The sequence below is a fragment of the Dendrobates tinctorius genome, unplaced genomic scaffold (genome assembly GCF_039654945.1).
Source record: "Dendrobates tinctorius isolate UK_male_01 unplaced genomic scaffold, ASM3965494v1 ptg000016l, whole genome shotgun sequence".
Lineage (NCBI taxonomy): Eukaryota > Metazoa > Chordata > Amphibia > Anura > Dendrobatidae > Dendrobates > Dendrobates tinctorius.
Genome location: NW_027361684.1, coordinates 40010347 through 40023627, shown reverse-complemented (window position 1 = coordinate 40023627; position 13281 = coordinate 40010347). Strand labels below are relative to the sequence as shown.

The 13281-nt window shown below is 48.5% G+C and overlaps 1 protein-coding gene across 3 annotated transcripts in view; it reads left to right on the top strand.

Moving 5' to 3' along the window:
• NCBP3 (nuclear cap binding subunit 3) overlaps positions 1-13281 on the top strand; it is a 68450-nt gene that overhangs the window by 26884 nt on the left and 28285 nt on the right. For all 3 annotated transcript variants that reach the window (XM_073565710.1, XM_073565711.1, XM_073565709.1), the window contains exons 3-6: positions 6270-6375; positions 6781-6906; positions 8231-8350; positions 9625-9728. In XM_073565710.1, the coding sequence (XP_073421811.1) occupies positions 6270-6375; positions 6781-6906; positions 8231-8350; positions 9625-9728 (456 nt within the window). The remainder of the gene's footprint in view (positions 1-6269; positions 6376-6780; positions 6907-8230; positions 8351-9624; positions 9729-13281) is intronic.

Genomic DNA, 13281 nt, shown 5'->3' with positions numbered 1-13281 from the left:
TGTCCTTTAGGTAGGCTGGTAAATGAGACGTGCATCTAGGCTCATCTATTCTTTTCTGGGTGTCCCAGTCTCATATTATTTAGAATACAATCGTTGTGTGGGGTTTCTATTTTCTCAGGCTCTACTTGTTAGCCCATTACGTCTGGTGAAAAGCAGTTTCCAGCATGGTAGTTTTCTCCTTCACCTCATTGGGGGACACAGATACTGTGGGTGTATGCTTCTGCCGCCAGGAGGCTGACACTAAGTGAAAAAAAGGTTAGCTCCTCCTCTGCTGTATACACCCTCGCCCCTATTGCGGGCGGAAATCAGTTTTTTGCTTAGTGTCCATGGAGGCACACGTCTGTTTTTTTTTTTTTTTTTTTTTTTTCTCCAGGCTTTTTTTTTTTCGTCTTTTTCCATGAAGATGTGACAGGGGCAACGGATCCTATTGAAAGGGTCCGATTTTCCCAAACCAACGGGCGAGCACGTGCAAGTGTCCCTCCACGTATCCTCTCCCGTGTCGTGGGATTCAATGCCGGACTTGGCTCTGACCACCCCTAGGTATTGAAACCATGGGCTGTACAGAGGCACAGGACTAGTCCGTGCGGCCCCCACTGCTCCACAAATGCTTAGACTGCGGTGCTGCAAGGTGGCGGATGGTCCCTCTCCTCACCCCCGGAAGGGGTTAGATGGAGCTAGGGTGCCTTCACCGTCCTATTTTATCAAGGCCCCCTCACATACCTGCGCTCAGGCTGAAGAGGATCATCGGTGAGGAAAGGGTCTGGGAGGGCTCCTGCAAAGATCCCAGGGTTGGAGCCCCCAGCCGGCGGAAGCCACCGGCCATGCAAGGCTGAGGGTGGCTGGTTTTTGTGTACCGCGAAAACCCCCCCCCCCCCCGGTCGGGTAGGGGAAAAATTGAGGCTGCGGCTTCAACCGGAGCTAGGCCGCGGCCGGAAGTCCCGCCCCTGGGGTCGCGCGTCACTTGCGGCGGCGAAGAAATTTAGGCCCCGGCTTCGGAGCGCGGCTAGGCCACAGAACGGAAGCACCATCCCTAGAGCGGTTTTACATGCTGGCTCACTCCCACAGCTGGTGGCGCGTGATTTGAAGGAAGCAGCCAGGACGGGGGGGGGTGCAGGACTGGGGTAAGTGCTGCCCGATAGGCCACGCTACAGGAAAAACGAGGTGCTATCTCCTTCCCACATCCCCAGCAGCGGACAGATACCGCATGTCCGAAAAAGCAAAGACGCACACGTTCTTTTACGCTGCATGCATCTCTTTTCGGGTTGCGTTTCCGCAGGCGCAGAGCAAGCGATTATGCGAAGCCTGCGAATCCGAACGCACCACCCCTGCGACCGTAACCAATGTGTCATGGCCCACTCCGGGGGATTTATCACTGTCACAGTCCATGGCGTCGCTTACGAGAGCAATAGTCCCGTCAAGCCCTAGATAGGGGCAAGGACGATGGCTCGCCGGCCTTAGAGGGAACCTCCACCTCACAAAAGCCTCCGGCCTGCAGGGGCCGCTCTCACTCCAGGCAGACCCGGAGGAAACGAATCCACACGGTGTCGCCCAGTCCATCCGGTGCCTTGGCATCCGTAAGCGCTGCTTCTTGCTCCTCGTCAGCAGTGGTTGATAGCGAGCAGACCTCAGATTGCGACTCAGACTAGCCCCTTGACCTGGACACTCCAGGGTCACGTGAAACAGTGGACAGCCTCATAGAAGCCGTCAATCAGACCCTGGGGATTGAGGATGATCCCGCAGCGGCTATGGGGCATAAAGTGGCAAGCGAGTGAAGCGCCCGCACAGAATTTTTTCCTCGCACCCGGAGTTTGAGGACATAGTGCAGCGGCACAGAGAACGTCCAGTCAGGCGTTTCTCGGGTCAAAAGGCACTCGAAACAAGGTATCCGTTTGCTCCGGACCTCCGTAAAAGATGGATGGAATCCCCTATGGTGGATCCTCCGGTTTCGCGCCTAGCCACTTAGACCCTTCTATCTGTCCCTAGTGTTTCCTCGTTTAAGGATCCCACGGATCGCCTTATACAGAGCTTAGCTCGCTCAGTATATGAGGCGTCAGGGTCAGCACTCGCTCCCTCGTTCGCAGCAACTTGGGTAGCCAAGGCTATGATATCATGGTCAGAAACATTAAACAAGGTTGAGCAGGATCTACCTGCAGAGATTTGAGGTCACAGGTCAGATGGCAATGGCCGGAGACTATGTAATCAATGCGTCTTTGGATGCGGTCAATTGCTCGGCACTTGCTGCCGCTAATGCAATTTCTATCAGAAGAGCCCTATGGTTAAGGACATGGTGAGCCGATTATTCTTCTAAGAAGTCCTTGACTTTCCTGCCTTATCAGTGCGGCCGCCTATTTGGGGAGAAGTTGGATCAACTTGTCTCCGACTCCACAGAAGGAACGAGCGGGTTTCTCCATCAACAAAAGGTCAAACCGCTTTTTCGTCAACCGTTTCAGGCACGTTTCGGGCCTTTCGCAACACCGGGTGGACTACAGCGGCCAATTCCGCCACCTCAGGCCGCCCCAACCAGGATAGGGAGCGGCAGGTCTCATATAGAGCCAACCCATTGGGGAGAATGCGTACTCAGCAGCCCAGATCGAGGGGATCCAGATCCCAAAGATCGTCGGCCAAATGACTCGAGGCCTTTACCAGACGACACCAGCAAGGTAGGCGGCTGCCTACTTTGGTTTTTCCACGTCTGGGTCAATGTCACTCACGACGCATGGGTAAAGGAATTGGTGGCCTCAGGTTACAAAATAGAATTTCTCAGATACCCTCCAAGACGGTTTTTTTCTTTCCCGGCTTCCCAGGGTGGATGCCCAGGCAAGGGCTCTATTGGGAGCCATCAAATCGCTCCAGCACAACGGAGTAATTGTTCCAGTGCCGGAACACGAAAAAAATCAGGGGTTCTATTCCAACCTTTTTGCGGTTCCCAAAAAGGACGGGTCTGTCAGGCCTGTTTTGGACCTGAAGCTTCTGAACAAATTCATCAGGATCAGACATTTCCAGATGGAGTCTCTCCGGTCAGTCACATCGGCCATGGAGCAGGGAGAATACTTGGCCTCAATAGATATCCAGGACGCATATCTGCATATTCCCATTTTTTCCTCCTCATCAGAGGTTTCTACGCTTCGCCATCAGCGATCTACATTTTCAGTTCGTAGCACTACCCTTCGGGCTAGCCATGGCTCCCAGAGTGTTCACAAAGGTTATGGCAGTTGTCATGACCATACTGCATTCTAGAGGCATAGTCGTCTTGCCTTATCTGGACGACCTCTTGGTCAAAGGCCCTTCAATACGGGCATGCGAGGAAAATGTCAACATCACGCTAGATACTATTGTCCGCTTAGGGTGGTTGGTCAATGCGAAAAAGTCATTCCTTGTGCCAGCTCAAAAGATCTCCTTCCTAGGAATGATTCTCGACACTCGCTGAGGGTTAGTAATTCTCCCTCAGGAAAAGGTGCTAGTGCTCCGGCAGGGAGTCCGGAAACTTCTTCAAACAGTCCCTCATACCATCCGATCCGGGATGAGGAGTCTAGGGAAAATAGTGGCAGCAATGGAAGCGGTACCGTTCGCCCAGTTCCATCTTTGCCCCCTGCAGCACGCCCTTTTGTTAGCTTGGGACAAGAATCCCTTCACGCTCGATCGGCAGTGCCGACTGTCCTTTCAAGTCAGGCAGTTGCTTGGATAACCAGTTCCTCTCTGACCCCGGGGAAACCTTTCCCCCCAGACCATTGGTTGGTGATGACAAACGACGCCAGTCTCCTCAGCTGGGGAGCGGTGTTTCGCCACCACACGACCCAGGGACGGTCGCCACCGGAGGCACACCTCCCAATCAACTTATTGGAGATACGAGCAGTTCGGCTGGCTCTGCAAAAGTTTCATCACTTTCTAGCAGGCCGCCCTGTCCGGATTCAATCAGACAACGCCACGGCGGTGGCTTACATAAATCGCCAAGGGGGCACCCACAGCAGAGCAACCATGCGCGAGGTGGGGCACGTTCTGCAGTGGGCCGAAGACCACTCGGTGATTTCGGCTGTCCACATCCCGGGCGTGGAAAATTGGGCGGCAGACTTTCTCAGCTGGCAGGGTCTTGCATCCGGAGAGTGGTCTCTACATCCCGAAGTCTTCTGGCAGATTTGTCAGCTGTGGGGAACTCCGGATGTGGACCTGATGGCGTCCAGAGTGAACGCCAAGGTGCCCACATATGTCGCTTGGGCCAGGGACCCGCAGGCAATCGCTGTGGACGCGTTGGTTCTGCCATGGAATCAGTTTCGCCTCCCATATCTATTTCCCCCGCTGCCACTGCTTCCGAGGATCATCAAGAAGATCAAGACAGAAGGGGTTCCGGCGATTCTGCTGGCCCCAGACTGGCCCCGTCGAGCGTGGTGCAGCTGCTCGCCGACGTTCCTTGGCGCCTGCCAGAGCGCCCAGATCTACTTTCTCAAGGGCCGATTTGCCACCCGAACTCGGGGGCCCGGTGTTTGACGGCATGACCGTTGAATCTTGAATTCTAACCCAGGTGTAGGGTTCGGGAGCAAGGTGGTCGCTACAATGATGAGCGCCCGGAAGCCTGCTTCAGCATGAATTTACCACCACACCTGGAAGGTGTTCTTGGCTTCGTGTCGAGGCCGCTGTGTTTCTCTGCTGAGATTCTCGATCCCCAACATCTTGACTTTTCTCCAGTCGGGCCTAGCCTCGGGCTTAGCCCCCAAGTTCCCTCAGGAGACAAATATCGGCCTTATCTGGCCTGTCTCCTGCTACCAATCTGCAGGTGAAGACTTTCATCCAGGGAGTCTCCCACTTGGTACCTCCCTATAAGGCGCCTATGGACGCTTCGGACATTAACCTGGTCCTAAGCGTTCTGCAGGAAGCTCCATTTGAACCACTTCAGGATATCTCCTTGAGGTACTTTCCTGGAAAGTGGTGTTCCTAGTGGCCATCACTTCTATCAGGCGGGTTTCAGAACTGGCAGCCCTATCCTGCCAAGCCCTGTTCCTCACTTTCCATAAGGATAAGGTGGTGCTCAGACCAGCCCCTCCTTTTCTGACGAAAGTCGTGTCCTCTTTTCGCATTAATGAAGATGTTGTCTTGCCTTCATTTTGTCGTGCACCGTGTGGAAAAGGCTCTTCACACGCTAGACCTGGTTAAGAGCCCTCCGGAGGTACGTGTCGAGGACGGCACCCTTTCGTCAGACGGACACGCTGTTCATGCTCCCCGAAGGGCGCAGGAAAGGACTCGCTGCCTCAAAATCGACCGTAGCCAGATGGATTCGTTTGACTATTTAGGAGTCCTACCACATTAGAGGCACGCAGATTCCAGCAGGGATCAGAGCGTACTCTACTCAGGTAGTGGGTGCCTCTTGGGCGCTTCGGCACCAGGCTTCGATGGAACAGGTTTGCAAGGCAGCAACCTGGTCCAGCCTGCACACATTTGCCAAACATTATAATATTCATGCTCAGGCCTCAGCGGATGCGAGCCTGGGTAGAAGGATTCTCCAAGCAGCAGTGGCGCACCTTTAAACAAGAGGTGCATGTAGCTTGGATCAGTGAGTCAATCTCCCACCCAGGGACTGCTTTAGGACGTCCCACAGTATCTGTGTCCCCCAATGAGGCGAAGGAGAAACATGGTTTTTTGTGATAACTGATAACTCACCGTAAAATCCTTTTCTCCGAGACGCTCATTGGGGGACACAGCACCCACCCTTTTAGCCAGTTGACTCTTGTTTTGTTTAAATTTATATGCATTTGCTAATTTGATATAAGGGTGGTGTTTTGGACATGTTGTACCTGTATTAGGGCTGATTTTGTTGTCCTACTGCTTTGGCACCAAACTGATTACCGCCCACAATAGGGGCGAGGGTGTATACGGCGGAGGAGCTAACCTCTTTTTTTCACTTAGTGTCAGCCTCCTAGCAGCAGAAGCATACACCCACAGTATCTGTGTCCCACAGTATCTGTGTCCCCCAATGAGCGTCTCGGAGAAAAGGATTTTACGGTGAGTTATCACAAAAATCCATGTTTTTTATACAAATATTTTTCTATTTCTAGCAGGTTTCACACACAACCCACTTTCTACCAGCAGCTATAACCTACAATTTCATTGGGAAGAGCGCCAGTGTTTGTGTATCTGGATTGTTTTTCTGTGTTTTTCTTTTCCTTATTATTGTCACTGCTCCAAATTTATTGTTGTTCTCTCTTTTGTTTCCATGTTGTGTAGGCCGAACACAGCAGCTTCATGAGAATATCATGTAATTTCTTCCTTTTTTCTACCAGGAAGCCATTGAAAAGAAGGAGCAGAGAGCAAAGCGTTTCCACTTCCGTGCAGAAGTCAACGATAATCAAAGAGATGTTGTATTGGATCTCGAAATGATGAGAAAAGGTGACTATTCAGCCTGTATATCTATAAATCATAGTACCTTTCTCGTGTCTTTATACATTGTGGACTTCCGATAAAATCTGGTGACACTTGTGACTCTATTGTCTTTGCTGGCTGAATAGAAATCCAGCTCACTATTTGAGTGTTCTTAGGTTTCCTAGGCGGTGACCTACCAATTATGTTCATGTGTAAGTGATGTTCATTCACCTGTATGCAGGTCTTTGGGAAACTCAATCCTGAGTAATCCCGAAGGGAACGATGAAAGCTTTTTAGGCTGCTCCCATGTTTCAGTATGTGTTGCTAGGCCAGGACTTCCCAGGCCACGTATTCCCTGCGGCATAATCTGACATCGTTCTTGTGTCAAATATTGCAGAAAAGAAGAAAGTATTAATGCCTCATGTTTTTCAGCAATTCCCAAAGTCCGCCTGGAAACCCTTCATGTCAGTGGTGTGGATGAGATGAGCACACAGGATATATTTGCCTTCTTCAAACAGTATCCGCCCGGCTACATTGAATGGCTGGATGATACGTCATGTAAGTTGATACATGTCCGCAATGTATGAGGATTTGTGATTATTAAGGTATATCTTATTGTCTGTAGCAAGCAATATAAAACCTTACCAAATAAGTTGTTGGATTTATCTTTACAATTAAAATGGTGTTAAAAATGTGTTTTCTTTTTGGAAAGCTGGATGACAGCCAATATGACTGCCATTAGAGTTCCCGCAGGATTTATTCTTCAGCAGTTTCAGATAAATAAACACTAATTCTTCTAGTTCTAAATGGATCACCGCTGCAGGGGCAGTATATCTACAGAACTAGAGTGATTCAGGTGACACAGCGGGCACATGTGTTATTGACTTTTACTGGGTGCTGTGCAGTGAAGACCCCCAGCGATTAATGGCCCCAGCCAGACCCCTGGCAATCCGCTGATATCTGGTATTTATTTGACAAGCAGGTCTGTCCTCTCCTTGTATTATGTAGCTGCATATAGAAGTCTAAATCCCAGCAGCCATCATGACTGCTCTCCCATACAGAGGAGTGTGCTCCAGTGTCCTCTGAGACAGCTACTGCCAGACAATTCTGGCGGCTTCTCTCCGGGGGAACAAAAAGATCGAAATATGATATGTCAGATCAATATATTTCCGAAAATAAATTGTGTGGTGACTACTGGTTACGTTCCCACAATGAGTTTTTGATGAGGCGCAAAAAATGCAACATCTTCCAGTTCTGGTAACGTGGCTAGGATTTATGGCAATCATTTTATCGAGCATAGCAAACAGATCTGCAGTACGTTTTTTAAATCTGCAGCATGTCCATTTGCCTTGCGGGAACGCAGTGTTTTATGTGTGGATTTTCCCCATAGGATTCCATTACAAGCAGATAATCCGCATGTTAAAAAGCATGTGATCCGCACAAGACTGTATCAATAAAGTTTTGTGAAAGCCAACTACCAGGAAGTACCAAAAACAAAGCAAGCAACGCCAAAAAAGGCAAAAAAATGTAAAGCAATTTACCCGATTAGTACAGAAAATCTGCAACGTCAAAAATTCACCAAATACTCATCGTGGGAACGTAGCCTTACTGTCAGTGTTACAAAGTAGCCGTGGTATTTCTTCCGGCAGTGTGGATAAGTGTATGATCCAGCACCCTTCCAACTCTCTGCTATTTATACTCCATCGCTGGTACACACCGGCTTTATCGCATCATGGAGCAATAGTTCAGAATCCAGAGAAGGGAAGGAGCTTAGTGAGGTCTATGTTTAACCTTCTATTATCGGTGGATGTTAGGGTAAGCAAAGACATTAATGACTGCCCTTGTTTAGCTGTGTGATATATGTGGAATTTTTTGCTTTCAGGTAATGTAGTTTGGCTGGACGAAGTGACCGCAGCTCGGGCCTTGTTGAATTTAAGCACTATGCCAACAGATGTGAAGAGCAAGAAAAGCGACGAGGGTGCATCTGCAAAGTCGAAAACTGGTAATTATGCTATTTCTGTTGCCAATTCTTTATATTATTATTCAAGACAAGCCACTGGCCTGGCATAGCTCTTATCAGTGCATAGACTTTCGTTGACTCCTGACCAATGTCGAAAATGTATGCCTCAGTCCAGTGCTAGTGTTTCTTTGCTGCACACCTTTTTTATTGCTGAAAATTATTTATGCAAATGGGTTTCCTTGAAGAGAAGCAGGTAACTTTTATTTAAGCTCTGTTTTGCATAGTGTCTGGCTGAGGAGTGAGTTAACGAAGAATGTCAGTGAGCTTGTGAAAGAGGTTATAATTGGGGTTGATCGACTAGCTTCGGATAAGTACTTATCCGAATAGCTATAGCACTTTCCGAATAGCTGCCTCGGAATCCTGGATACCTGGAGCGCTCCCGATAGTCAGCTGTTCGGCGCCACAACTGCATGTGTTGGGGCTTTGTGACAGTCACAGCACAAGCATGGTGAGCCTGTTTGTTGTACTCTCCATGCATGTGTTGTGACAGTCACACAGCCACGACACATGCAGCTGCGTCACCGAACAGCTGATTATCGGGAGTGTTCCAGGATACCGGGGCAGCTATTCGGGAAGCGCTATAGTTATTCAGACAAGCTCTTATCCGAAGCTATTCGATCAACCCTGCTTTGTTCTGCTGACAGCAATTCATAAAAAGAAATATAAGCATAATAAATTCTTTGCAAACATCACTGATGGAATCTCCGATAAGTCATTCTGCAACCTGTAAGACAGTGCAATACATAGGCGGTAAAAGGTCAATGGTACAATATTTTTAATAATGCCCAGTTGAAAAAAATATGCATTTAAGTAAAAAAAAAAAAAAAAAACAGATGTTTTTCTTCATTGATCCCTATTTATGGGTTAGGTTTAGTGATGAGCGAGTATACTCGTTGCCCAGGCCTCCCCGAGCATGCTTGGGTGGTCTCCGAGTATTTTGGCGTGCTCGGAGATTTAGTTTTCATCGCCTCATCTAAGTGATTTGCGACTGCTAGACCGCTTGAATACATGTGTGGAATGCCTGTTTGTTAGGGAATTCCCACATGTATTCAGCCTGTCTACAAGTCGCAAATCATGCAGCTGAGACGAAGAAAACTAAATCTCCGAGCACGCCATACTCGGAGATCACCCGAGCAACGATGCTACTCGCCCATCACTAGTTAGGTTCCCTGATGACCAGCTGTTTGCATGTGATACTGGCCAGAAAACCACTCAGAAGTTACGGATTGTGCTTTGCCCATGTTCTTTTCTCCTAGATAGATACAATGACAGCTCTGGAGATGAGACCGAAGAAGGTGAAGTGGAAGAAGAAAACCAGAGTGATGCTGAAGAGGAGTCTGAAAAGAAGGTTTTGAGCACGGTGTGAATTTATACATGTTTCCATTATGGAGGTTTTCATGCATAAAATGTCCACTGCTAGCATTACACACCTGGGCCACCCCTTGTGTTTACTTGTCTATGACTATTCCAGGATATAGCAATAATTAATGACCTAAAGTGCGTCTATGGCAAAGGAGGCAGGACGTGTTTGTCACCCTTGAACAGCTGCATAGTCCCTTGATCCACAGTGCCGCACTGGTCCATGTGCCAGCCACAGGGCAAAGTTAAGATAATAATATAATAACAAATTTTATTTTTATAGCGCCGACATATTCCGCAGCACTTTACATTTCAGAGGGGATTTGTACAGACAATAGACATTACAGCATAACAATAATCACATACAGTAGATTATAACAAATACCAAGAGGAGTGAGGGCCCTGCTCGCAAGCTTACAGTCTATGAGGAAAGAGGTAGACACGAAAGGTGGGTGGTAACAGTTGCCCTGATTGTATGGACCAGCCATAATGTTAAGTGTGTAACAGTACAGACACAGAGGGCTAATGGATGCATAAAGCATGTGGGAACATGATGCTGGTAACCTGGTTATGGTAAAATTTTTGGCTCTGCCACACAGGGATAGGTTAGGTTAATGTGTTGAGGCGATAGGCCAGTCTGAATAAATGCGTTTTCAGGACACGCTTAAAATTGTGGGGATTGGGGACTAATCGTATTGACCTGGGAAGTGCATTCCAAAGAATTGGCGCGGCACGTGTAAAGTCTTGGAGACGGGAGTGGGAGGTTCTGACTATTGAGGATACTAACCTCAGGTCATCAGCAGAACGGAGGGCGCGGGTAGGGTGGTATACTGAAACAAGGGAGGAGATGTAGGGTGGTGCTGAGCCATGGAGGGCTTTGTGGGTGAGGGTAATAAGTTTATACTGAATTCTGGAGTGGATGGGTAGCCAGTGTAATGACTGGCACAAGGTAGAGGCATCGGTGTAACGATTGGTGAGGAATATGATCCTGGCTGCAGCATTCAAGACAGATTGGAGAGGGGAGAGTTTTGTAAGAGGGAGACCGATTAGAAGAGAGTTACAATAGTCGAGACGAGAATGAATAAGAGAAACAGTAAGAGTTTTTGCAGAGTCAAAAGTAAGAAAAGGTCGAATTCTAGAAATGTTTTTGAGGTGCAGATGACAAGAGCGAGCCAGTGATCGAATGTGGGGGGCAAAGGAAAGCTCGGAATCAAGTATGACCCCAAGACAGCGGGCATGTTGCTGGGGAGTAATAGTGGAACCACAGACGGAAATGGCAATGTCGGGTGTAGGTACATTAGTAGCGGGAGGAAACACAAGGAGTTCAGTCTTTGACAGGTTCAGTTTCAGATATAGTGAGGACATGATATTAGACACAGCGTTTAGACAATCGCCAGTGTTTTCTAGAAAGGCTGGCGTGATGTCAGGAGAAGAAGCGTATAATTGGGTGTCATCAGCATAGAGATGGTACTGGAAACCAAATCTACTGATTGTTTGACCAATAGGGGCAGTGTACAAGGAGAAGAGGAGGGGGACTAGAACCGATCCTTGAGGAACCCCAACAGTAAGGGGAAGGTGAGAGGAGGAGGAAATGGCAAAAGAAACAGTAAAGGAGCGGTCGGAGAGATAGGAGGAGAACCAGGAGAGAACGGTGTCCTTGAGGCCAATGGAATGGAGCATAGTGAGGAGGAGCTGATGATCCACAGTGTCGAATGCTGCAGAGAGATCCAAGAGAATTAGCATGGAGTAATGACCATTTGATTTAGCTGTTAGCAGATCATTAGAGACTTTAGTGAGGGCAGTTTCAGTGGAGTGTAAAGAGCGGAAACCGGATTGGAGAGGGTCGAGAACAGAGTTTTCTGAGAGATAGCAGATAAGACGGGAGTGGACCAGGCGTTCCAGGAGTTTAGAGATGAAGGGAAGATTAGAGACAGGTCTATAGATAGCGGCACAATTTTGGTCGAGGGATGGTTTTTTAAGTAGTGGATGTATGATGGCATGCTTAAATGAGGAGGGAAAAATACCAGAAGAGAGAGAGAGGTTAAATATTTTAGTTAGGTGAGGGGTGACAGCAGGGGAAAGGGACTGGAGGAGATGTGACGGAAATGGGTCACTGGTGCAAGTAGTTGGGCGAGAAGATGCAAGGAGCCTGCTTACTTCTTCTTCTGTGACTGGTTCAAAATCAGAGAGAGAGTTAGATGCAGTGGGGGAGGGAGGACAGTGCATGGTATGAGGGGATTTGGAGATAATTTCCTGTCGGATCTGGTCAATTTTTTCTTTGAAGTAATTGGCCAGATCGTCAGCTCGGAGCTCAGTGGTTGGGGCCTGTACTCTTGGATTGAGTAGAGAATGAAAAGTGTCAAAGAGACGTTTCGGGTTATTGGACAGTGAGATGATGAGGGTGTTGAAATAGGTTTGTTTGGAGAGGTGAAGGGCAGTGTTGTATGTTCTAAGCATAAACTTAAAATGGATGAAATCTTCGTGTAGATTGGATTTTCTCCACAGACGTTCGGCGCACCTGGAGCACCGCTGCAGGAAACGTGTTTGCACCGTGTGCCAGGGTTGTCGCCGTCTGCGTTGTGGTGTTCTATTTATAGGGGGTGCAAATTCATCCAGGGCAGTTTGAAGTGTTTCATTGTAATGCTTCAATGCAGAATCAGGACATGAGAGGGAGGAGATAGGGGCCAATGAAGACTGCAAGTTCTTCAGAAGTTTCTGGGTGTTAATGGCCTGTGTGTTTCTATAAGTCTGGACAGTGGGGGTGACCTGAGCAGCCTGGCAGTTCTTTATAGAGAATGAAAGAAGATTGTGGTCAGAGAGCGGGAGAGGGGAGTTTGCAAAATCATCCACTGCACAAAGCCGAGAGAAGACCAAGTCGAGGGAGTTTCCGTCTTCATGCGTTGGAGAATTAGTAAGCTGCGAAAGGCCAAATGAGGAGGTTAGAGATAAAAGGTGAGTAGCAGATGGGGAGAGGGGAAGAGCAATGGGGATGTTGAAATCTCCCATGAGGAGGGTAGGGATGTCACAGGAGAGAAAATGTGGAAGCCAAGTGGCAAAATGATCCAGGAACTGATGGGAGGGGCCGGGAGGACGATATACCACCGCCACTCGCATGGAGAAGGGGGTGTAGAGTCTGACGGCATGGACCTCAAAAGAAGGGAAGACAAGTGAGGGTACTTGAGGGATAACCTGAAAGGTACATTTTGGTGATAGGAGCAGACCAACGCCTCCACCAGCTCTATTGTCTGATCTTGGGGTATGAGAGAAGTGTAGCCCCCCGTATGAAAGAGCAGCAGCAGCGGTAGTATCTGACTGCTGGATCCAGGTTTCAGTAAGAGCCAGAAGGTTAAGAGAATTAGGAAGAAGTCATGAATGAAGGAGAGTTTGTTACACACTGAGCGAGAATTCCAAAGTGCACAATTAAGAGAGACAGATGGCATGCAGGGAATATTAATAAGATTAGAGGGGTTTCTGAGTGTAGCAGTGGGGGGGTTTGACTTTCTATAACATAGGGGACCAGGGTTGGGAGCAATGTCTCCTGCAACTAGGAGAAG